We start from the raw sequence: 25,956 nt of genomic DNA on the forward strand, positions 1-25,956 counted from the left end.
AAGGTGTATGAAGATTCTGATCCCCTCAACCCTTAGGACAGCTGGCAAGCAGACTCATCTGTTTCTCCCAGACTGTCTTAAAATTACCACCATTTTTCCATACAGGTTATGATGTGAAAAAATTAGAAAACACTGCTATAGTACCATGACTACCCTGTAGACTCCTTTAAGAAACAATTTTATATTCTCCTGACTCTACGATGCCTAGAACAGTCCTCTGAACACTGTGATTAATCTTGAATGACCTGACATTAATTTCTAATACCAATTAGGCCTTAAAAGTTTAACTGGTTATTTTAATTAGTGAATATTTTGCATATTCTCTAATAGCTAGCATTACTAGCCAGTCCTACAATAAAGCTTTTGCATAATATGCAGAAAGTGAAATTTGAAGATGCCTATACAAAGAGCCTTGTTAAAAAGTTTCAGTTTCAGGCCCAAAACACTACAACTTAGGAATACCATGTACATTGTGATTCTGCTTTTAAATAATCTTCTGTAAAGAAGTGAACAGAAATACACCCTCTTCTTAGGAAATTTAATAACATACATGCATTACCAAACTCCTGTGTTTGGCAAAATATGCCTTTATATTTTATAACCACTAGTTGGCAAAAGCGTAAACTGATGATCAGTATGGAAGATATTTTCAAAGGATCTTGCATTATCCCGAAGTTTCTGGTGTGATTAAAAGTCAAAAATGATTTTAATCACAAAAAGGGCCACCCCAATGCTGGAGAATTATCTGTAATTGTCCTTAATTATTTTCCTAAGAATTTCACTTTCCAAGAACATTCCTAAAGGAAGTGCTTTTTTTTTTGGCCGTGCTGAACAGCATGCAGGATCTTAATTCCCAGACCAGGGATCGAACCCATGCCCCCTGCAGTGGAATCTTGGAGTCTTAACCACTGCACCACCAGGGAAGTCCATCCCAGAACATTTTTAATGAACCAGAACTTCCAGGATACCATTTTAATGCTCCTGTCCCCATTTTAGTTTCCAAAATCCCAAATGAGGAAAAACCTCATAAATATCTGTCAAATGTATCACGTCAGAACATTTACTTCTATCGTAATTCTTGACTGCAACATCCACAGCAAGCCCGGGCTTCATGGTTCCTTAACTCCTCTCCTCTCCTACTCAGCCAGTCACCCCCTTGATCATACTTGTCATGACAGATAAGTCTAACTCCTCAAATTCTCAATTTTAAGCATATCACTCTAACCCCTACCTCCTACATTTCCAGGTCATTCCTTCTAAACATACCTATAATACATTGATGGTGCCACATTTTCACTATCCCTCCTCTCCTCTCATGTCCGCACTTCCCCGCTTACCTAGCTGAAATTTCCAGGTTATCATTAAAACCCTGCCCCTCTTCATGGGGGCAGTCAGACTCACTTGGTAAAACCACAACCTTGGTTAAATCCAATTCACCTACTCTGTGCCTGCACTCATGCAGTGTTACATGGCTGAAGAAAAACATTCAGTCATACTTAGTGGTCTCATTAGATTATCACTAACTTTGAGTAGTCCTTCATTTTGCCTGGCTATCAAAGTATGTTTCCCAGGTCTGTTTGCTCTCCCATTCTTCTGGTCCAGAGCACTCCTCTACCTCCTATCTCCAGTATCTAACTGCTACATGATATTTCCCCCTTGAAAACCAAGTTCCCAGGCCTCCCCAACCCTGAATCTTCCCCAATTTCTCAACCCCCAAATGTCCTTGACATCCCTCACATTCCACAACCAACCCTGGCAAATACACTTGCTTTTATCTTTAACATATATCCAGATATCACTACCTCTACAGCCTACAGCTACCACCACAGGCCAAGCCAGCTTTCTCTCTCCACCAGATTCCTGCAGCAGCCTCCTAATTTTGTTCTAATTTTGCCTTTATCTCCACACTTTGGCCTATTCAACACAGTAGACATTATGACTCCTATTAAAAAGACATCCCTGAGATTTAGGATACTTTGTGTTTCTAATCTTCTTCCACTTTAATAAAATGCTATTCTTAGACTATAGAAGACGAAGTCTATAGCACAACCATTATCTCAGACTGTACTCTAAATTATTTTGATAAGTATGACCTTTTACATGCACATCACCTTAAAAACAATTACATAAGAGAACAAACGTATGGACACCAAGTTGGGGGGGTGGGATGAATTGGGAGATTGTGACTGACATATATACACTAATATGTATAAAATAGATAACTAATAAGAACCTGCTGTATAAAAAAATAATAAAATTAATAATAAAATAAAAACAATTACATATATTTTTACAACAGCATTCTAGGTCATAAAACAGAGCCAAAGTAATTGACCTTCAGGGGATATAATCCCATGATAGCCCAGTTGACACGATTAAGCTAATCAATTAAAGATTCACCTAGTGTTTAGCTCAGAATCATCAGACCTTTGAAAATGTGTTTTAAAAAAGAGAATAATTAACACTGCTAATTCATTTTCTTCCGGAATCTCAATATGACAAAACTTGCATTTTAAAACTAGAAAAAATGATTTAACCAAAAATGTCATAATTTCATATTATATTCTCAATGCTTTCAAAGCCCAACTGTGATTTTTAAAAAGATATTAAACAACATGCTTTCATTGAGAGAATTTTTAAAATCTATACAATTCAAGCTAATGAAATATTTTATTGTACAAAATAAAAGTGGTGTTTTTTAAAAAAACATTTCCAGGCCCAGACATCCACAGGAGTATGTGAGGAAAGGATTCCACTGGAGTATAATAAGCAATACTCAACTGAATGAAACCACAAATCCACCCTCCCTATAGTAAATACTAACATTCACCACAGGCTTGAAATTCCTGTACCATCAGTAAATGTATTTTTCAAAATATTACAAACATGCTTATGATGCATAGGAAGATGGAAAAATTTAGACTTAACTGCACACCACATGTACTCCCAACTTTTCTAATTTACAACCAGTTAAGAATCACAAATATCCAAAGAAAGTATTTTAAAATAGTATATATGATTCACTGGTAAGTGATTTTTATACTCAAATAAATAGTATAAAATGAAATGTTCTCGTTTCATTTTAATGTCACATTGAATTTTAGTACTTTTCAATCCAAGAAAAAAATAAACTGAGACATGGTCATGAGTTCAGGATTATATATATTACAATTTGCCTTGTTATAATATATTTGTGGCTTTATGATAAAAATAACTCAGGGACATATGGAATCCAAGCTAATTTGCATAACTGTCACAAGAAAAAAGCATTAAATGCATTTCTGAAATAAGTATTTTCATTTAATTCAGAATCTCAAAACAGCATTAGACCTTGGTCTTTTTTAAAAAAAGTTTAGTTAAACACTAAGCTAGCTAAATAACCTTCTTGAAAGGTTTAAACACAATTGATATAGAAAATGCTTTCCCTCTAATCTCAATCTTACATAAATGAAAGAGGTAAGGGGGAAAAGGTAGACAATTTCTTTAGCAGCATATATGGCTAAATCCATCAACCACCTTAAACTAGAATGTCCATTATTGACCCCATTAAAAAGAACTGGGCATATATCAAAAGTTACCCACTTCATAAACCAAAAGACAATAATTTTAGGGTTACGGTAAGTAAAATATTTTTGAAACACTTCAAAAAACTTCTGACATTAAACTAGAGGAATCATGTCTTCATTGTAAGAAAGAAAGGCATAAAAGAAAGTAAAAGACATTTAAACTAAACTGATTTTCAATCTTCTTTGAACAAAAGAAATAAAAAATAATGGTTGATTAGCTAAGCTCTGTGCTCTAACCAAACTAATTAATTACAGTGATTTTAAATGGCAACAGCCCATCTGACTGGGTAGCTTGACAGTTCTGAATACTTTTGCAATGATTTTTTTTAAAACGCAAAGACACTAAAATGATCCGGTCATGCAATGTTCATCTTATGCATTCTGCATCTCTTTGCCAATCTTGTAGCTAAGGATCTTGTTCCAATCAATCTTAGTGCGTGTAACTGGCAACTGTCGACGTAAGGCTTTGAAAGTAGTGTCCGACATTGTCTGATAATTCTCACTGATGGCAGTCTATGAAAAACAGTAGTTAAAAGTTTAAAGAAATAAAAGGAACAGAACAATGTATAAAACACACAGATGTTTTAGGAAACATCTTTATTTAAGCAGTCTGTTTCACTGTTTTTAAAAAGCCAAATAAAAACCCCAATATGGTTTTAAAAGCTATTTATAAAAGCAGCTAAAAGAAAAAGCTTATAATCATTTTGAATAATTAAATTTAATAAAATGAAATTATAAATTATATTTACTATCTGTGTGTCCTCATTTTGGATCTATTTTACTATTTCTCTCAGAACAATTTCACAAATTACTGTTTGCAAGGAGTGGAAACGTGTCCAATACACAAATTAAATGCTTAAATTCAAGAGTGCAATTTAAAAGCAGGTAAAGAATGTAAAAGAGTACAAAATGAAATATGATCTAAGGAGACCACATATAATCCAAATGCTTTGGGAAATAGCTCCTAAAGTAGAATTTCCAATCAGAAACAAAATAACCATTTAAAATCTTGGCCTATTTTGACCAATACTCAGAAATCACAGTTAGCTAAAACTGAGTTTTAGCTACATTTTCACAAGTTTGCACTTGAACTAAAACAAACAAAACACACACAAAAAAGACTGTATCTTATTATAGTGAAACAATGAAAAAATTCAGGCTTATGACTGAAATTAAAATTTCAGTGCCATTATTTACAAGCAAATATAGATTATACAATATTTTTGAAAATCATACCTGGTATTCATTTTCTGCAGCCTCTACAATCTTTATAAATTCTTTTGCTGTTTGCACCTCATTCTGAATGAAAAACAAAATCAAAAGTAAATAAAATAGTGATTTAAAACTACACCACTATTACTTTTAAATAGGTATGTCAATAGATGTATGGTTAATGATTTCTTATAATTTAATAAATAACACAGATGGATATTATGACAAAGGGAAAATATTGTAAGATCAATTATCCTAAGTTCAAGGGGAACTAGGCAAAAATGTTTTAAAAGTCTACAGAATGAGCATGGCTTTAGTGTTTCGCTGGTTAAGGAAAGCGAAATCTTAATAGTACATGTTGATGAAAAATTCAATTATAACACTTAACAGCATTTCAAAAATCTTTACGGGTAAGATGTTAGTCACAGATTTCTAGTTAATGACTATATTGCTAAATATTTACTGAACAATATTTACCACCATAATGATACATTTAGAAAATATTACCAATTAGAAAAAGCGTATTTTAAAGTTTAAGGTGCATTTTTTAGTGTTTAAATATTTTCTGGAAAAAATTTAAAAAAAAATTTTTTATATTGGAATTTTATTCCGATATATGCATTTCTTTGCTTCTTTCCTAACACTAAAAGTTAACAATTGTTGACGTAAAATTATCTAACACCTTACTTTACATATATTATTTATATATATTTACATATGTATTTATATAATGGGTACATTTTTTCTATCCAAAAATAGTAAAACAACAATGAAAATCCTCTAAGATAAAGTGAAAAGGTAATTCCTAAAACACTCAGCACACATTGGTGTATTAGTCAAGTTTAATTACTATGACGAGATCTCACAACTCCAGTCTATAATTTTGTAGACAAATCTCTCTTAGGAAGACTCTTTACTCAATGTCAAACTCCTCAAAGAATACTAAGTATCTTGTTACACAAATAATATTACATATATACTCACGATATAGAACTATACTGAGTGGAGACCAGACATTAGTAATTATCTTTCCTGGCAATTTTGCAAGAAGAATACTACTTAGCAAGAAAGCAGAAATCACCTAAGTGCTAATGAAAACTTGAAAAAAACCAAAAGAAAAAGCAAAAAAAAAAAGAAAAGAAAATCCAAAAATCCCACAGCTTTCATTTCTTTTCAGGTAGCATCTGGCCTAACACACTCACACATGTTTCTTAACATTAAATCAAATGCTTTCTTAAATTAAAAATAAAGTTTTAAAAATATTTGTAAGTTAGCTAATTTTAAATATTAGCAGTTGATGTTTATAATATACTAATGCTTTTAGGTATACAACACATTTGATAAACAAATGTTTATCAGAAATGTCACTGTTAACATATTATAATATCTTTGGGACAAAAAAATTCTGCAGAGAAATAGTTGCATGTTCAATGAAAAGAATGTGTGAAAAGACCCCTGCAGGGAAAAAAAACCAAGTTCAAAATTTCCAGAATTTGAAAGCTGAACTTCAGAAAAACTTCATTAAATCATACTCCAAATAGAGAAAAAAAATACAATAGGGTTTAAAAGTTAAGTACAGGAGCACAGATGTAAATTTAAAAGCTAAAACTATAAAATTCGTAGAAGAAAACTCTGGAGTAAATCTTCACGATCTTGGGTTAAGCTATGGTTTCTATTAATATTCCAAAAGCATAAGTTACAAAAGAAAAAATAAACTGGACCACATCAAAACTGGTGTCTTCTGTTTTGCAAATGATACTACCAAGAAAGTGAAAAGACACACAGAATGGGAGAAAATATTTGTAAATCATATATCTGATACAGGACTTCTATCAGAATACATAAGCAACAATTACAACAATAAAAACACAAGTCCAATTAAGAAATAGATAAAGGATCTGAAAAGACATTTTTCCAAAGAAGCTATTCAAACGGCCAACAAATACACAAAAAGATGCTCAATATCATTATCCATCAGGAAAATATAAATAAAAATCACAATAAGATGCAATTAACAGGGGCTTCCCTGGTGGCACAGTGGTTAAGAATCCACCTGCCGATGCAGGGGACATGGGTTCAAGCCCTGGTCCAGGAAGATCCCACATGCTGTGGAGCAACTAAGCCCTTACGCCATAACTACTGAGCCTGCACTCTAGAGCCCACGAGCCACAACTACTGAGCCTGAGTGCCACAACTAGTGAAGCCCATGTGCCTAGAGACCAAGCTCCGAAACAAGAGAAGCCACCGCAATGAGAAGCCTGCACACCACAACGAAGAGTAGTCCCTGCTTGCCGCAACTAGAGAAAGCCGCGCACAGCAACGAAGAACCAAAAATGCAGCCAAAAATAAATTAATTAAAAAAAAAAAAGATACAATTAATACCAACTAGGATGGCTATAATAAAAAGGCAGACATAAGCTTTGGTGAGGATGTGGAAAAACTGGAAACCTTATATACAACTGATGGGAATGTAAAAATAGTGCAGCAACTTTGGAAGCAGTCTGGCAGTTCTTCAAAAGGTTAAACAAAGAACTACCATACAACCCAGCAATGCCACTGCTATGTATACATCAAAGAGAAATTAAAACAATGTCTACACAAAAAAACAGTATACACAAAGGTTCACAGCAGCAAAAAGTAGAAAACACAAATGTCCATCAACTAATAAATATATAAATAGAATGTGGTATATGGATTATTATTTGGCTACAAAAAGGAATGAAGTACTGACACATGCTCTAACATGGATGAACCTTGAAAATATTATGCTAGGTGAAAAAAGCCTGTCGCAAAAAATCACATATCGTAGGATTCCATTTATATAAAATGTCCAGAACAGCAAAATCCAGAGTCAGAAAGTAGATTCATGGTTGCCTAGGGCTGAGAGGGGTTTGGGGGAAGGGCTGGTGGGAGGGAACGGGGAACGACTGCTAATGGATACAGGGTTTTTGGAGGATGAAAATGTTCTAAATTACATTGTGGTGACTGTTGTACAACCCTATTAATACTTAAAAAAAAAATTTATACTTTAAATGGGTGAACTGAATGGTATGTGAATTGTATCTCTTTAAATAAAGCTGCTAAAAAAAAAGTTAGGTACCAATTTCCAATTACTTACCATCTTTAATCTATCTGAAAACACTTTAATCTGAAGTAGAAATACTACTTAAAATGTTAATTCCAAAACCGCTCTAGTTGTATAGAAGTATTAGGTTGTTTAAATTTTATTTTGGAATTAATTACTTACAGACACTGTTAGGGAATCTTGTATATCTTTATGACTCACTAGCTGAACATTACCATCTTCATAATAATGAACCTATTAGAAAAAGAAATTACAGAAACCATATTACAGGAGTTATCAAGATCCTCATGGCTTCAACAATCACATCAATGCAGATGACTACCGATTTCAGCTCTAACCTAGTCTTCTCTGCTGAGCTCCTGACCTTAAACTCCAGCGAGCCTCTTCCTGCCCTTAGGCTAGCGAGGAACTAGGTAGCAGTTCCTGCAGTTACTCAGGCAAGCCCTCCATTGACTGGACTGCTGCACATTTCTACCTCATAGATGTTCTACTGGTATCTAAACTCAAGATTTCCAAAATCAAACTCACAGTATTATCTCCCAACACCACTCTTGTTTTGTGTATTTCCACCAACCATTTAATTCCTCAAATTCAAAGACATGAATTTATTCAATAAACATTAACTGAGTGATTACTATATATGACTGCTACTACAGGAAGTTCTAGAGACACAAAGCTTTTAAAAAGACAGCCCCTGACCTCATATTTCAACACAACACAGTAAGAGGTACGTACAAAGTACATTAGCAATACTCCAGACTCTCTCTGAGACATAAAAAAGGACTTCAGAAAAGAGGTAACACTATACTTGGGCTTAGTAAAATGAGTTTAACAAACTAGGGAAGGTGAGGAAACTGAGCTTAGTAGAGAAGAGCATACTTTAGGAAAGGCCTGCAGGCACTTAGGACTGGAATGTGTGCGAGTTTGGGGAGGAGGAGCTGTGGCTGGCAGAATATACAGGTAGGTGACGAGTCAACCCTGGGCCTTCTATGCCACGCAAATATGTCTGGACTATCTAGTAGGTGAGTGTACCACTAAAATGGTCTCAAGTGGCAAGTAACATATCCAGATTTAAATTTTTAAAAATCACCTTTCTTGATGGCAATGTAAAAAAGTGGATTAGGAGATGGCAAAGGGTCCAACCAATCAACAAAATAAAGTAACCATTATAAACCAGGCATCATGCCAAGTGCTTAAGATAGAACCAGCCAATCCTGGCTCTCAACAAGCTTTGGCCCAACAGGGGCACATCTCAGAAATCATCCAGGTGAGAGCTAGAGGCCTAACTGAAGGAAAAAATAATGTCAACAATAATGGCTATGATGTCATACAGCTAATAACTGGCAGAGCTGGGATTCAAACTAAGGCAGTCTGGTTTCAGAATCCATGCTCATAACCTCTGTTTTCTAGCCCTTAAACGATAGCCACACCAAGACATACAAGTAATAGGATAAAAGACTAGAAATAATGTATACTGGAGTCAAATGATAGAGCAGTGCATCTGATTCATTTTTATTCCTTTATGGCTCTTAGCATAATACATTTCATGATAGTTAAGCAACAAATGTATTGAATAAATAAGTGATCCAAGATACAAAGAAATTAGTCAGTATTCTTCTTTAACTTATTTAGTAATATTCATATTTAAATCCTCTTAGTTATCAAATTTCTTCTATAGAAACATTTGAGCTTACACTGAGTCAATTCTAGTGGGTTTCATATAAGAAGCCAAATATGAGTACAGAAGATACTTAAGATATATGTAGTATGTACATGTGTTAACATATATATATACTTATACATCTATACACACACATATATTAATATTATACCTCACTCAACTCCACTCCAATTCAAAAGACAGAACAGCACAACTCAAACTCAGAAGATGCTTGGATGAACAAATTGTATGAAGAGCAGACCAAATGGTAGCATCTAATTTTAGCTGTGTTTTTAGAATCTGTCAGCTATCCTTGCAGATTTCTGATGACTAGGAAATGAACTGCAAGGTTATTTAAAAGATGAAATCAGCACTACTTGTTTTTCCCATTACCTCAAAACAAAGACCTGGAAAAGAAACAGTTATTGAGTACTATGAAAATGTAAACATATGAATTAGCTGCTTCTATGCTCAGAATCATCTAGAGATCAGCAAATTCTTTTTATTTCATACCTGAATTTTCAAGATGCCAACCACCTGAGTGGTTGAAGGAGTGATTGTAAACTTCCACTCTGACCTCCAACGACCATTCCTTAAAAATAAAAACAGCAGCTATAAATAAGGTAGGGAAAATAATTTGAATAAATTTTAAGTTCCAGATTTAAATTTCACACTACAGTATGAGACAGTGTGGGGAATGGATGCTGGACATTCTTTTTTTTAATCCCTGAAATATTCAAAAGAATCAAGAGGTTACGTTCAGTTATGAGCTACATTTAATCTTCATCCTGCTGATAAAAAATGACCTATATAATGGATGCAACCTCAGAACTCTAAAGCTAAGGCTTAAAATACAGTTCAAAACTACATCAGTTTTCTGACTTATGCTTTAATTATGAAAAACTGAATAAATGTTCAGAGTACCAGGGGCTTTCACAAGTTTACCATCCAGTGAATGACACAAAGTCCCATAGTTTTAAAAGAATAGATAGTAATACAACATTCTTAAGGAGATTTTGATATCTGGAAAGAGAAGGGCTTTAAAGGGTTATAAGCATCAGATTTTTTTCCCTTTTCCAATTTTAGACTTAAAGTTTCCACATAAAAGGCACATACATCCTCCTCCTAGATCCCAAAATGATTTTTGGTATAAAATTGATACAGATTAATCGTAAGAAACTGTGACATTACAAACAAGCAACAGGCATGTTATTCATTTTTGTCTCCTAGATAATTAATTTTATCCTAATTTTTTCCTGACAGCCTTTTCATAGCAACTCCTTTTCTTCTGACCTCTATTTGCTCTTTTGCATACTAAAGACATATTCTGATATGTAAACTTATACCTGTTTTTTTTAAAACAGTATATATTTCTAAAACAGTCATAGAGCTAATGGATCACTATACTGGCTTTGCTACAGAATTATTTCTGGGTTCCCTTCAATATTCTTGCAGTCTGCCCAATCACAAAAACCTGCAGAATGATAGCACTCTCATACCTAAAGTTAACACTTATCATTTGAAAAGTACTATTATTAGAACAATGTATATGTTCTACAAAATAAAAGATAATTTTATAACATGTTTTGATTTTGAGTGACTTAGCCAAAATTATCCATTGAAGCTTGACTGGAAAAAGAGCTTAGATCTATTCATTTTTATTTCATGATTCCAAAAGAAGTTATTCCTTTTATTTAGGTATTAACTATCAAGCACTAGTGAGTTCTAAGCATACACATTTCTGATTTATAATGACAACATACATATATCACCACTGATTGTGAAAATTAAAAAAAAAAAGAAAAAAGGAATTCCAAATCAAGTAATCATACCAATTTGAGAACTATTTCAAAAGATCCTTCCAAAGGCATTACTATATAGTAATAGTAAACTGCACTGCATAGACAGTACCCTTTCTTTCATCAATGGAGTAAACAGTCAAGATGTCCTAGCCTTTAATTATATTCTTCCCTTCTCTTCTATTAATGCTTTAATTAGAAATGTGTATTTATTCAACAAACATTTATTAAGCCCTCAATACTGCTAGATGTTAGGGAAACAGCAGAGACCAAGAAAAGAATGTCCCTAGTGAAATCTAAGAAATGATCATGACTAGAATCTTCTGATTTTTATGCTATCTGCATTTGAGGTGAACTGAAGTAATTTCCTTGTACCAAAATATTTAGATTTTACTGAGGTTATTGTGATATGTGATGTCTAGCACTTTGGAATGTCATAAAAAATTATCTTTTCCAAAAAGTGGAAGTGATTTTTAGCTTCAATGATATAATGTTCATAGTGGTAGTTTAGAAAAAAAAAATTCAGATATGTGAAGTGAAACAGACTAGAAAATTCAAGGGTATCATTTTCATTTTATATATGCTAACACTCAAACTGTATTTCTGAAAACTAGTAAATTTACTATTTTATTTTATATATATATATTTATATATTTTAAACTAAAACTTAGTAACGAGTTCAATCCCAACAAAATTGATTTTATTATATATATCCTGGCACAAACAGCACAAATTAATATCAATTTTGTGAAGACTTATTTCTTAGGATACTGGTAAATTAATGCTACAAGTTTTTAGGCCAAAAATGGAGAAACTACATTTATATCAAGGCCATACAAGTAAGTTAATACAACAGAATTTTTAGGAAACTGCAGCTTGTCATTAAGGCCTATGTTTACAAATAGAATTTATTTTCCTTCAGTGATAATGGATCTCTTTCCTCCAAAAGTTCCTGTAACCTGCATTTATTCCTGTGATGGTTAAGTAGTGGAGCAACCTTGGGCCATAGACCAAAGTGGTCCACAGGGTTCCTGATACCTGCTACTCTACCCTTAACAGCACCACCAACCAACTCAGCTAACAAATCAAAGACTAATATGCTTAAAAGGTAAACACTATGACCATACTTACTCTGATGGCCTTAGACTGTATTATCAAAAAGGGAGGATAAAAGTAAAGATTTCATTCAATTCTGAACTTATAAAGTCTTGGAGAGCCACAGAATTTTATAACAGGAGATATCTCAGAAATAGTCTTGTCTAAGAATAAAAAGGCCCAACAACTTGTTAAAGGTCCAAGATTAAGAGTGCAAATCAGTGCTTTGGGGAGCTGGACTTTTACAAGGGATAAGCAAATGATTTGTACAAAAATTTGTAAGGCATGACTGTAATTTGCCTCACTGGACAAAACGTGTCATTACTTCCTCACATTGGCCAACCAAGCACAAAGCAATCCACACGAAAACATCTACTTCAGAGTCACCGAAGTTCACGTACCAAAACGTGATCATTCTTCACTTTGTAAGTACCTCTGCCCTCCTCCCCCATGTAAGTCTCATTCAGGAACAACCCCTTCACAGAATGAGCATATGGGCCTGCCAACTGGTCTGCTCACAGGCACGCATGTTCCCTCAGAATGCTGCTTGCTAGTCTAAAAACACCCAATGCTCTCCCACCTTCTTTTCACTGAGTGTCAATAGATTTACTGCCACCTTTGAAAGATCAGGTTGATTATAGAACAGATATTTTTCTTATATAAAAAGGCTGAAGTTTTATATTATATTGTTCTTAGTCAATCATACAGAAACAAGGTATAGGCCCAATCAATAAAGAACTACAAAGAGAATAAGCAGTATCAAACTTCCCCAATACACAAAATTTTAACTTACCAAAAGTTTTTTGCTTGAAACTGATGGCTTTCTATGCATGCAATAATGGTCTGCTGTCCATCTATTTTTTTACCATATACCTTGTTGGTAAAGAAAATAGACACAAGAGTGAATTTAGGGCCACAGAATATACAACTTTAAACATCTATAAAATACTGAAAATTGTACAGCATTTTGGCAAGAACATATAAAAGAATACAAAGTAGGTCATCATTCCAATACAGTAGCTAGAAAAACAAATACTTAAATATGTACACCTAATCACAGATTCTTAGTGAATCATAAAATAGCTCACAATTAATGAAGTACAGTTTATTGGAAAAAAATAACTGTACTCTCAAAATATGCATAAACATCCCACAATCTCAGGGGTTGCCATTTCTCTAGACATTTAAAATAAAAAAGTATTGAGATAGAAGTGAGAAAGTTAATTTACTTACAACTAAGAAAGTTCACTAAGAGAATGCCTGCAATGGTATGGTGATGTTATTTCACCTCTTGCCAACTGCTTTTAAAAAGTAATGAATAATTTGTCTTTCAATTCCCTGGGAACAAGTAAGGACCCTCTAACTCAACCTCACCACCTTATTCTTGAGGTATTCTTCCAAAATAATCCTAATCAACACGGTTATAATTCAAAGAACCTGTAAGGTATTTTAGGTTATGTTGCTATACTTCTCAAATAATTATTGAGAGCTAGATACTTAAGGCGACCATATGAATTTTTGTCCTAACCAGGAATCTTCTGAGTGAAATGAGGTGGCTATTGGTAATACTAATAATTATGTTGGGACAGCAGGTATAAATCAGGATGTATGGTCATCTTAGGCTGGAGAGGTAGGCAGAGGCCAGGTTCACAGGGCCTTGAAAACCACGTTCAGAAGCCTGGACTCTATCCTAAGTGCAACACGAAATCTTTGAAGAATTTCAAGCAGGAGATTTCATGATCTGATTTGCATTTCAAAAGATCACTGGCTATGAAGAAGATCACAGAAAAACAAACGTGGGGTACTAAAAAGCATAGCTAGGCACAGGCTATGAAAGAAAAAAAAGTACTCCTACTTTCTATCATATTTTATCCTGAAAATAAAAAATAGGTTAAACCTATGAAAGAATCACATTTAAAACCTTAAGAAATTTGATTATAAAACACACGAGGACAAGAGTTCACTTCCAAATAATTTTATTTGTTCTAAGATTTTGTAATTTAATGAAAAGAAGTTTGATGTAAACTTAGGGAGATGAGTCATGAACATGACATTAAAGAATCTCATCATATCATGTTCCTCAAATCAATGTATGAGAATTACTACTTGGATTTAATTCAAGGTACAACCATTTTTCCATTTTTGACTATCATAATACATTTACTATTTAAAGTTTCTTGAAAAAAATAGTAAACATTCTTAGAAATATTTACTTCAAAAAAAGGAATATTAAATTATAAAATGTCCATTCTGTAAGTTACTATAAATTTCAAGATATCACAATATCACCGTCATATTTACATAATACAAAAGAAAAAAGTGCACACTGGATAACTTACAGTGCAGACCCCATTTGGATAATGTTCTTTTACATAAGCTCGCAGAGCAGCTTCTACTGAAGTTCTCCAAGATTCAATTGCATTTTCTGCTTCGTATGGTCTTGGATCAGTTGCTTCCTTTCTTAAGTGATCAAATTTGAAACAGATTCTGTTTTTTGGATCCAAAAACTTTCCATTTCCCAGGTCACCATGTTCTGTAATCAATACCTTCAATGATGCAATGAATTTTGGAAAAAAAAATATTTAAAATAGCATTTAAATACTGATATATTATACATTCACTTGAACTTTTTCCTTAAAACTATAAAAGAATTCTATTCCAAGTAACTGGTTTAACTATATGGCCCAAGTATAATACTTCAAATGAGCAGACTATAAAGACAATGAGGCTGCTCTCATGCAGCTCAGATCAGTGGATCTGATTTTCTCCCAATATAACATCCAGCTACCTGGTGGGGGAAAAAAAATCCATTGTCTAATTACCCTGCTGGAGTCAGGTTTTGTTTTGTTTTGTTTTTGAGAACTATGGACAGTCTCCAGTTCCTCAAAACTAAGGAACTGGTAATAACCTTCATTGAGAACGGTTACAAGTGAATGTTTTGTTTTGTTTTGTTTGCTGTACGCGGGCCTCTCACCACTGTGGCCTCTCCTGTTGTGGAGCACAGGCTCCGGACGCGCAGACCCAGCGGCCATGGCCCATGCGCCCAGCCGCTCCGCGGCACGTGGGATCCTCCCGGTCCGGGGCACGAACCCGTGTCCCCTGCACTGGCAGGCAGACTCCCAACCACTGTGCCACCAGGGAAGCCCCAAGGGTATGTTTTTAATCCACTTAGAATCCTCTTCAGTGTGTCCTACATTACTGCTGGGCCCACAATCTCATCTACTGTTAAGTGCCTGCTGCTTGTTTTTATTAAGATAATCACTGACAGTTGTTTTCAACTGACTTCCAAATTTTAACAAATGTAATTTCTTTGTTTATGTGCATTTAAATTATACACACATAAATTTGACATTCTGTGCTTTCTTTTAAAAAATTTTGCTCTTTTTCCTTCCCATGCGACTCTCCCAATCTTTGACTCTATACCTATGTCAGGACTCCCCCATCCCTTTGATGTAAATTATGCAAACACAGGATGTACCCTTCTGAATTTTTTTCAGTCATGTTATCCTACACAGATAAATACATACACGTCTATATATACATACACACACATCCAGGGGCTTTTATTGGCCACTGTTCTACAAGAATGGAATGAAAATGCACACATATTTTTCTGCATCTGGTTTTTTTCAACATCAATACTTTATAGAAATCCTTCAGAGTCAACTGGTAAACCTCTCATCATTCTTTTTCATGGTTGCATACTATCCCATGATGTGGGTATAACAATTTATTCTGCCATTCCACTACTGTTGGACCATCTCTTTATTTCCAGGCTGTTCTCTTTTTGGGAGGGGGGATAGGCACATTAAAAATGTTAAAGTATTATTGTACATATATTCTAACATACTAATGTTTCTATTTCCACTGGATGCTTCTATTTTTCTTAGATAGATTCTCAGCAGTGAGGACAGTAGGTAAAGGGTTTGTATATTTTTAATTTTTAATACATAATTAGACTGCTTTCCAGAAATGGCTGTGACAATCTACATTTCTGCAAACAATATATGAGATGCTTCCCTTCAAATTATCACCATCAACAGGTATACAGTTCTTTTTTCAGTCTGATGAGTATAAAATATATCTCATTACTTTAATTATATTTCTCTCGCTCACAGGTCTAAATACCTCCAAGTTTGTGGGCCATTTTCTCTTCTGTGAGCAAATATTTTTCATTTGGGTGGGTTTTTTTCTTACTAATTTATAAGAGTCCTTTATTTGAGGTATTTGTTTTATTCTACAGTTAAAATAATTGATATGTAGCAAAATGTCCATCTTTTCTTTTATAGTTTCTGGGTTTCCAGTCTTATTTAAGATGGTTTCCTGTGCCCTTAATTATACATGTAGACTCTTTTCTCCTAAAATTCTAGTCATTTTACAAATTTTTAATCCACCTGAAATTTATTTCTATATATTGTAAGACAGAGGACTGGTTTAACTATATGGCATATGTAGTTGATAGAAACCAGTGGTACCAATAACCTTTATTATATGTCTGTCTAAATTATAACCTTATCATGTATAAAAATATTCATATATTTTGGAACTAAATTCTGGCTTGATACGCTGCTCTATTGATCTATTTGTCTACACAATACCACACTGATTTGACTTTACATTGGTTGTAAAGCACCTTCTGCTATCTAGCAATGCAATTGTCTCTCACCACTCTTACATTTTCTTGTGTTTCTTCAAGCATGTTTTTCATATAAAGTTTATGAAAATTTTGACCAATTAAAAAACTATCAGGATTCTAATCAAACTGCATTAAATTCATATTTTAGTTTTTAAATAATTTAACTTTCTACCTCAAAATGGAATTCAGTGTGCTCTTCCATTTGCTCAGAACCTGTTTTATGTGTTTCAAGATAACCACCATTTTCTTCACAATCCTATGCATTTCTTGTTAAGGTTTATGTTCAGTATTGCCACAATTTAAAATGAAACTCCTCCCCCTCCAACCACGACTAGTGTAAAGTCCCTACTTGCCACAATAGAGGAAAGTTAATGCATTTTGTACACTTACCTTAAATTCAGCCATCTCACAAAATTCTGTTAAGTCTAATAGGTTAATCTGGTTGGGAGGTTAATTTATGGGAGTTTCTCACTATTTCTAAATATATAAACCATGTCACCTAAGAGTTTTCTGTTCTTTTCCAAAGATTTAAGAGTTCTCATTCTCGTCTTATTTGCTATACTTCCATTTATGATAAATAATAATGGTGATAAGTTGACATACCTGGCTAATTTTCTATGTTAACTAAAATTATATTAGTGTTTACAGTTTGATATTTACTACTGTTTTTCGTTAAACAGTATATTATATTTAAGAGGTTTTCTTCCATCCCTATTTTACTTAGGGTTTTTGTAAATGAGGATTAGCTGCTGGAGTTTTCAAATCCCTTTTCACTGTCTATTGATGTATCATAAGGTTTTTCTCTTTATTTGTTGATTAAGCAATAAGAGCAATATATTGCCTTACATGGAACCACTCCTGCACTCCTGTAATAAATTCTATTTAGTCTTGGCATATTACTCTTTTGATATATTTCTGGATTCTGTTTGTTAATATCTGTTTAAAGTTTTAAAACCTATAGTCATATGTGAGATTAGTATAGTTTGCTTTTTTTGTTTTATATTTATTAGGTTTAAGTATTAAAATTACAGTAGGTTCATAAAATGAGTTTGAGAGCTATCCGACATTTTAAAGGGATGCATCCCCGGATCCAGCAATTCTTTTAGGGATTTACCTTAACAAAACAATGGTCCATGTGCCCAGAGGTACAATGATATTCAATACAGCACTGTTTATAACAGTTTAAAAAAAAATCAAAAACACAAAATCTCCCAAGGAAAAAAAATTTAAGAGCTTCGTGAAATGAAACACTACATGCCTTTATATGTATGTGTGTGTATACACACATGCATAAATCTACCTACCTACCTACCTACCCACGTTTACTTTTTCCCTTCAGTTATAAGTCATCTTCTGTCTGGTCTCTCTTTTTCCCCTATAACTATGAGACTACATATTACATAATGAATAATGCCAAATGCAAGCTTTAATATAATTTGCCACTGAGAACTAATTGTTACTACTCTCTCTTATGTTTTACCTCCAGTTCCTTCTTCATATTGTTTTATATAAATTGTGCTTCATGTAAGCATTACAGAAACACAATCACTGTTCAATTACTAGTAATTTTAAACCAAAAAATAAAAACTAAGAATGCTAGTGACTTTTGGGGCTTTTCTTTGCTTAGCAATTCCAACTTGTACTTTGTAAAGAAAAGATTTAATAATTACTAAATGCTAAGTTGCTCACATGAAGAACTGTAGAATTCCAGAGCAACTAAATTATGACATAAATCTTACTAATATAAACTCTAGATTTTGGATTAATATAGGATTGATTTTTTTCCTATAAAAAACAAGAAAGTAGATTTAAAGCAATTATCTTCTAAAATCTTAAAATAATTACATTTGAATATTTCTAAAAGGAACTTTCTGCTAATAGCATTATTGGTCTCAACAAAAGAAACTACATTTTCAATTACTTTGCTCCTAAGTGGCTATGATTAAAATGAACGCTTTTTTTTTAAACTTTAAACATACCACTTCACAATTCTTGCAGGATACACTAACCATTATAAATGAAATAAAGAATATCAGATCCTGTGTTTATATGAAACATACCTGATCTTCATAACCTTCAATTTTTACTGGAGTAAACTGGTCCAAGTTATACTGTGCAAATGCACTAAAAAAGAAAAGGGTCAATTATTTAAAATTACGTATTTAATGTTCTTAAAAAAATCACAAACAATTCACTGTCAAATAAAAGTCTCCTGCACTGCACATGGCAAGTTAAATAAAAATGTAATTCTCTACTACTGATCTTATATTAGGTATAAATATTATATAGGTATGGCTTTTTAAAAACCAGTGAATGACATCCAGCTTTCAATGCTTAGCAAAAAAATTAAATCAGTCCTTTCCTTCAAAACCCTGAAAGTAAAGGTTAGCCACTTATAAGACGCATATCCAACTATTCAAGTATATACTAATATTTAGTATACAACATACCGGGAAACAGAGTAGGTGCTGTGAGAGATGCAAAGAGTAATTAGACAGATCAAAGGGCTTACAGTTGAATAGGAGCTATGATAAACATAATCATAACACAAAGCAGAAAGCACCATAAGAGAATGACCAATAAACATCACAGAGAACATATATTTTTAAAAATTACATTCTGTTGAGGCAAGGGTAAGAAGAAAAGAGAATCAGGGGTGATATCATAATGGAAGTGATACTGAGAAATGGCCTTGAAATAATGGGTAGGCTCTCTGGTCTTGCAGAAATTGGAGGGATGAGAAGAGTAATTCAATTAGAGGGACCAAGATGAGCAAAATACAAGAGGAGAAGATAGGTTAAGTCCAACATCATAGAAAGCACCAAGCTCAATGCCTGGCATATAGCAGGTGTTCAGTTATATTTACTGCCTTCAACTGAAAGGCCCTGCATGATGGAAAAATTACTTCATTTGGGAGGCAAAGCAGAATTACAGAAGCTTTTTGAGAAAAGACAACCACGAACTACTTCTGAAGATTAATTTGGCAGCAGTGTATATGACAATTGGGTGATGGAGCAACTAGAGGCAGAAAAGCAGTTGGGCTATCATTAGGCAAACGTCCATGTTAGAACAGCTGAGAGTCTGAACTAGGAAATGGTGACGAGATAGATCCAAGAATAAAGCCTCTCTCTACTTTCATATGAGTAAAGAATAATGTATTACATAACTACATAATACATTTGTAGGAAAAACTCTCATAGCACAAAAAAATTACCTAAAAAATAAAGATCACACTGTATTTTATTAAGTCTATAACCTAGGAAATTTCTTCCACTTACTAGGAAAAATACTGAGAATTTTTAAATTTAGGAGTACATCTCTAAATCTAATCTACTTGGAAGCTTTTCAGATTACTCTGGATGGTAACATGTCCACTGAATTTTTAGGTGTTAGCTACTGAATCTCCTCGAGAGAAGAGATTGAGCAAAGCATTACTGATGAGTTAACAGGAGACTAGTAAATGTAAAAACAGCAAAGTAGGATTAAATTCCTAGCTGTCAAATTCCTGACACTGCATGTCAAAAAAAGATGGGGGTAAATATAGAAACGTATGGAGGGAAAGGGAGATTTTCTTTATTCATTAAAACTGTAATTTTCTTAGGAATAGCCCCAACATACCCAGGCAGTTACTATCCCTTAAATGAATTTATCTCAAAAGTATGTTTGAGATTAAAAAGTATTCTAAATCACTTAGAATTTAGGGTTCCCTTTCCAGTAAAAGACATATTTAAATAATAAATTTAGATAGTAATTTGGTCTTGGGTCCTTTACTGCTCATATCAAACCCCGTTCATCTATAATCTGGGAGTGGGGTAAGAACAGGAAATCTGAAAAGAAGACAATGAATATGAAATAAGTAAAACTGTATCTTAAATGCTCAAAGCAAGTTAAACAGGTGACAATTACGCAGTATGGCAAGTAAGGTACTCATTAACCTAGGAGTCAGATTACAGAATATCTAGGTTTTGTTCGAACCCTGATATTAGCTAGTATGGGCCCCACTTACCATATCCACAAAAAAGACGGGTTTGAACTAGATGACTTCCAAGTCCCTTCTAGTTCAGAAAACTTACTCCATTTACCCACTCATCGTCCATTTACCTACCCCTCTACCCATGCAAATATTTAGGTGTTAAGCACTCTGTTAGACACAGTGAAAACAATAATTTCTCTGCCCTTGTAGAGTTCTGTAGCCCAGTCACCCATTTCTAAGTCACCTGTTCCTGTATTTAGATTTTTTTTATACCCTTTACCATTAGTCATTCACATCTTATACTTTTCACCATGTGTTTCCACATCATCTCTCTTATTTACTATTTGAATTGCTTTCATCATTTAAACTCAGCTCAAAAACCATCTCTAAATAGAAATTTTAAATTTCTTCCTTTGGGCTCCAAAGGTCTTTGATATGCCTCTATATTTTATTTCAGTTGGCCAGAAATTCAACATGTCTGACTCCCCATTGGAAAATCCCTAAGAGGTTTATTTGTCTCATCATCACAGTGAAGTCTGGCATTCATATGTCTGTTGAATAAAAGGCTATTTCTGGATATTTCAAAGTTTTCTAGACTTTAGAGTACCAAGTCTTCAGTATGCCTAATTTTACTATGAAATACACTGAATTTTATGCCCTTCAGTAAAGATGTCCCATTAGAACCACTTTTAAGAATAGCCATGTTCCCTCCCATTACAAAAACATAGGAAGAGGAATTTCTCAAAAAAAAATTTAAAATTAAAAGAGTTAAAGCAACAGGAAAAAGGTGGAAGAATGGAGGAAAAGAAGTACACAGAAGGAGCTGTACTTGTATAAAAGAAATTCAGTATCAAAAAATGCAATTGAAGAAGCAATAGGACTATGGCTATGCACTTACTCTGGTGAAACTGCCACTAGGACACATTTTAAATGTTTTTATAATGCTTTCCAAGCTTATGTTATATAGGTCTAGACAGTCTCAATGACAGGTGATACATTATCTTTTGAGGATGAAACCAGGTTTGGAGGTATTTCAGAAGTAATTCAGAACCAAGTCAAGTGAACAATGGGGGTAACAGCATGTTTGTTTGAAAATTATTTCACAGACAGGACACTGTGAACCAGAGTAATATAATTCTAAAGTCAATCAATGATTTAAGGTGTATTTCTGTACTTCACAGATAACTTCAGTGTCTGCAAAATGAATTTGAACAAAGAGTTTTGAGAAATTCTTCTGTACAAAGACCACTACTGAAGTCAACTAAAAGAATCAATTCTTTCTCTTCTTGTTCATCTAGTTAGCAATCACTTACTGAGACTATAACCACATGCAAGAAAACCTGAAGATTCTACTGAAGGTTTTGATGTTTTTTGAGGTCATACTATAAGCATCTTGTTTTATCATTAGGTACTGATTTCCTCAAAGACTAAAATCTCCTTAAAAGATCAGAATATCAGGCATTTAATGTATATACCTCTTGAAACACGGACCAAGACTGTCCCTGAAATTTGGTTCATAATAAAAGAGAAATTATTCCAATTATTTTAAAAAGAACTCCAATTTATTTAAATGTAACAGTCATCAGATAAATACTCCTTTGGACAAATAAAATTTCAATGCTTTCATCATTTTTTATTCAAATGTGTAACTGTTTCATACCACTTATATAATTATGAACATTTTTCTGACCTTCATTAAACTTTACTCTGCAGGGGAAAAACTCTTCTTTCAACAAACAACTTTGTTACAAAGCAGAAACTAACACACCATTGTAAAGCAATTATACTCCAATAAAGATGTTAACAAACAAAGTTTCTCATTTCCTTAACTTTAAAAAAAATTCACTAATTTTTGCACCTACATGAAACAACCCACACATTTATTTACCACAGAGAACTCAGAGGAAAAGGTTACTTTGAAAGTACTGGGGGCGGGGGGGGGGGGAAGGGGAAGATTGCGGAAGGGTAAAACGCGATCACCTTCCTCCCCACAGATACATCAGAAATACATTTACACGTGGAACACCTCCTACAGAACACCTACTGAACGCTGACAGAAGACCCCAGACCTCCCAAAACGCAAGAAACTCCCCACGTACCTGGGTAGGGCAAAAGAAAAAATAAAAAACAGAGACAAAATAATAGGGACGGGGCTTCCCTGGTGACGCAGTGGTTGAGAATCTGCCAATGCAGGGAACCCGGGTTCGAGCCCTGGTCTGGGAGGATCCTGCGTGCCGCTGAGCAACTAGGCCCGTGAGCTGGCAGCTACTGAGCCTGCGCGTCTGGAGCCTGTGCTCCGCAACAAGAGAGGCGGCGATAGTGAGAGGCCCGCGCACCGTGATGAAGTGAGGCCCCCGCTTGCCGCGGCTGGAGAAAGCCCTCGCACAGAAACAAAGACCCAACACAGCTAATAAACAAACAAACAAACAAATATTAAAAGAATAGGGACGGGACCTGCACCAGTGGGAGGGAGCTGTGAAGGAGGAAAGGTTCCCACACACTAGGACGTCCCTTCGCGGGCAGAGACAGCGGGTGGCGGAGGGGGAAAGCTTCGGAGCCGAGGAGGAGAGCACAGCAACAGGGATGCGGAGGGCAAAGCGGAGAGATTCCCGCACGGAGGATCGGTGCCGACCCGGCACTCACGAGCCCGAGAGGCTTGTCTGCTCACCCGCCGGGGCGGGGGTGGGGGTGGGGGGCTGGCACCTGAGGCTCGGGCTTTGGTCCGCTCGCAGGGAGAGGACTGGCGGCGTGAACACAGCCTGAAGGGGTTAGTGCACCACGGCTGGCCGGGAGGGAGTCCGGCAGAAAGTCTGGACCTGCCGAAGAGGCGAGACACTTTTTCTTCCCTTTTTGTTTCCTGGTGCGCGAGAAGAGGGGATTAAGAGCGCTGCTTAAAGGAGCTCCAGAGACGGGCACGAGCCGCCGCTAACAGCACGGACCCCAGAGTCGGGCATGAGACGCTAAGGCTGCTGCTGCTGCCACGAAGAAGCCTGTGTGCAAGCACAGGTCACTATCCACACTTCCCTTCCGGGGAGCCTGTGCAGCCCGCCACTGCCAGGGTCCCGGGATCCAGGGACAACTTCCCGGGGAGAACGCACGGCACACCTCAGGCTGGTGCAACGTCACGCCGGCCTCTGCCGCCGCAGGTTCGCCCCACATCTGTATCCCTCCCTCTCCCCGGCCTGAGTGAGCCAGAGCCCCCGAATCAGCTGCTCCTTTAACCCAGTCCTGTCTGAGCGGGAACAGACGCCCTCAGGTGACCTACACGCAGAGGCGGGGCCAAATCCAAAGCTGAACCCCGGGAGCTGTGCAAACAAAATAGAGAAAGGGAAATCTCTCCCAGCAGCCTCAGGAGCAGCGGATTAAATCTCCACAATCAAATTGATGTACCCTGCATCTGTGGAATACCTGAATAGACAACGAATCATCCCAAATTGAGGAGGTGGACTTTGGGCGCAACGATATTTTTTTTTTCCCTTTTTCTCTTTTTGTGAGTGTGTATGTATATGCTTCTGTGCGTGATTTTCTCTGTATAGCTTTCTTTTACCATTTGTCCTATGGTTCTGTCAGTCCGTTTTGTTTTTTTTTTTTTTTAGTCTAGTTTTGTTTTCGTAGTATATTTTTTAGCACTTGTTGTCATCGGCGGACTTGTTTGTTGGTTTGGTTGCTCTCTTCTTTTTTTTTTTACTTAAAAAACTTTTTAATAGTTATTTTTTATTTTAATAACTATTTTATTTTATCTTCTACTTTGTTTCTTTCTCTTTTTTCCCCCCTTTTATTCTGAGCCGTGTGGATGACAGGCTCTTGCTACTCCAGCCAGGCATCAGAGCTGTGCCTCTGAGGTGGGAGAGCCAAGTTCAGGACACTGGTCCACAAGAGGCCTCCCAGCTCCAAGTAAAATCAAACAGCGAAAGCTCTCTCAGATATCTCCATCTCGATGCTAAGACACAGCTCCACTCAACGACCAGCAAGCTACAGTGCTGGACACCCTGTGCCAAACAACTAGCAAGACAGGAACACAACCCTATGCATTGGCAGAGAGGCTGCCTAAAATCATAATAAGGCCACAGACACCCCAAAACACACCACCAGACGTGGACCTGCCCACCAGAAAGACAAGATCCAGCCTCATCCACCAGAACACAGGCACTAGTCCCCTCCACCAGGAAGCCTACACAACCCACTGAACCAACTTTAGCCACTGGGGACAGACACCAAAAACAACGGGAACTACGAACCTGCAGCCTGCAAAAAGAAGACCCCAAACACAGTAAGATAAGCAAAATGAGGAGACAGAAAAACACACAAGCAGATGAAGGAGCAAGGCAAAAACCCACCAGACCTAACAAATGAGGAGGAAATAGTCTACCTGAAAAAGAATTCAGACTAATGATAGTAAAGATGATCCAAAATCTTGGAAATAGAATAGAGAAAATGCAAGAAACATTTAACAAGGACCTAGAAGAACTAAAGAGGAAATAAGCAACAATGAACAACACAATAAATGAAAGTACTGTTGTTACAAGTTCATAAACATTGTATGTTTTCTTTACTTCCGTAAGACTTTTGTCAACATGCTATATGCTATTGTAAAGAAAACTAATTTTACTTGGGTATATATAACTTTAAAAGGTTTAAAGAACTTAGGAATAAGAAGCCATTCCCCCAGAAACTAATAACTAAAGTCAAAGATATCAAGTAAACTGATTTTTATTATGTACTTTAATACTTAATGGGTGGAAGCAACCCAACTGTCCACTGACATGTGAATGGATAAACAAAATGTGGTATATATATATATATATATATATATATATATATATGTATATAAACACACAAACACACATTCAGTGTTAAAAAGGAAGGAAATTCTAACACATGCTCCAACATAAATGAACTTTGAAGACATTCTGCTAAGTAAAATAAACCA

The 25,956-nt window shown here is 35.3% G+C and overlaps 1 protein-coding gene across 2 annotated transcripts in view; it reads right to left on the minus strand.

Annotated features, from left to right (window-relative positions):
- Positions 1-2,543: 2,543 nt before the first annotated feature.
- CAPZA2 (capping actin protein of muscle Z-line subunit alpha 2) overlaps positions 2,544-25,956 on the minus strand; it is a 56,807-nt gene continuing 33,394 nt past the window's right edge. For both annotated transcript variants that reach the window (XM_022582719.3, XM_089917483.1), the window contains exons 4-10: positions 19,114-19,177; positions 14,757-14,963; positions 13,211-13,290; positions 10,037-10,115; positions 8,026-8,097; positions 4,803-4,865; positions 2,544-4,079 (exon numbers count right to left, since the gene is read on the minus strand). In XM_022582719.3, coding sequence (XP_022438427.1) covers positions 3,939-4,079; positions 4,803-4,865; positions 8,026-8,097; positions 10,037-10,115; positions 13,211-13,290; positions 14,757-14,963; positions 19,114-19,177 — 706 coding nt within the window. In that variant the 3' untranslated portion in view covers positions 2,544-3,938. The remainder of the gene's footprint in view (positions 4,080-4,802; positions 4,866-8,025; positions 8,098-10,036; positions 10,116-13,210; positions 13,291-14,756; positions 14,964-19,113; positions 19,178-25,956) is intronic.

The sequence above is a fragment of the Delphinapterus leucas genome, chromosome 9 (assembly GCF_059928025.1).
Source record: "Delphinapterus leucas isolate spDelLeu-1000000601 "Yukka" chromosome 9, BTC_Dleu_Yukka2, whole genome shotgun sequence".
In the NCBI taxonomy this organism is placed as follows: domain Eukaryota; kingdom Metazoa; phylum Chordata; class Mammalia; order Artiodactyla; family Monodontidae; genus Delphinapterus; species Delphinapterus leucas.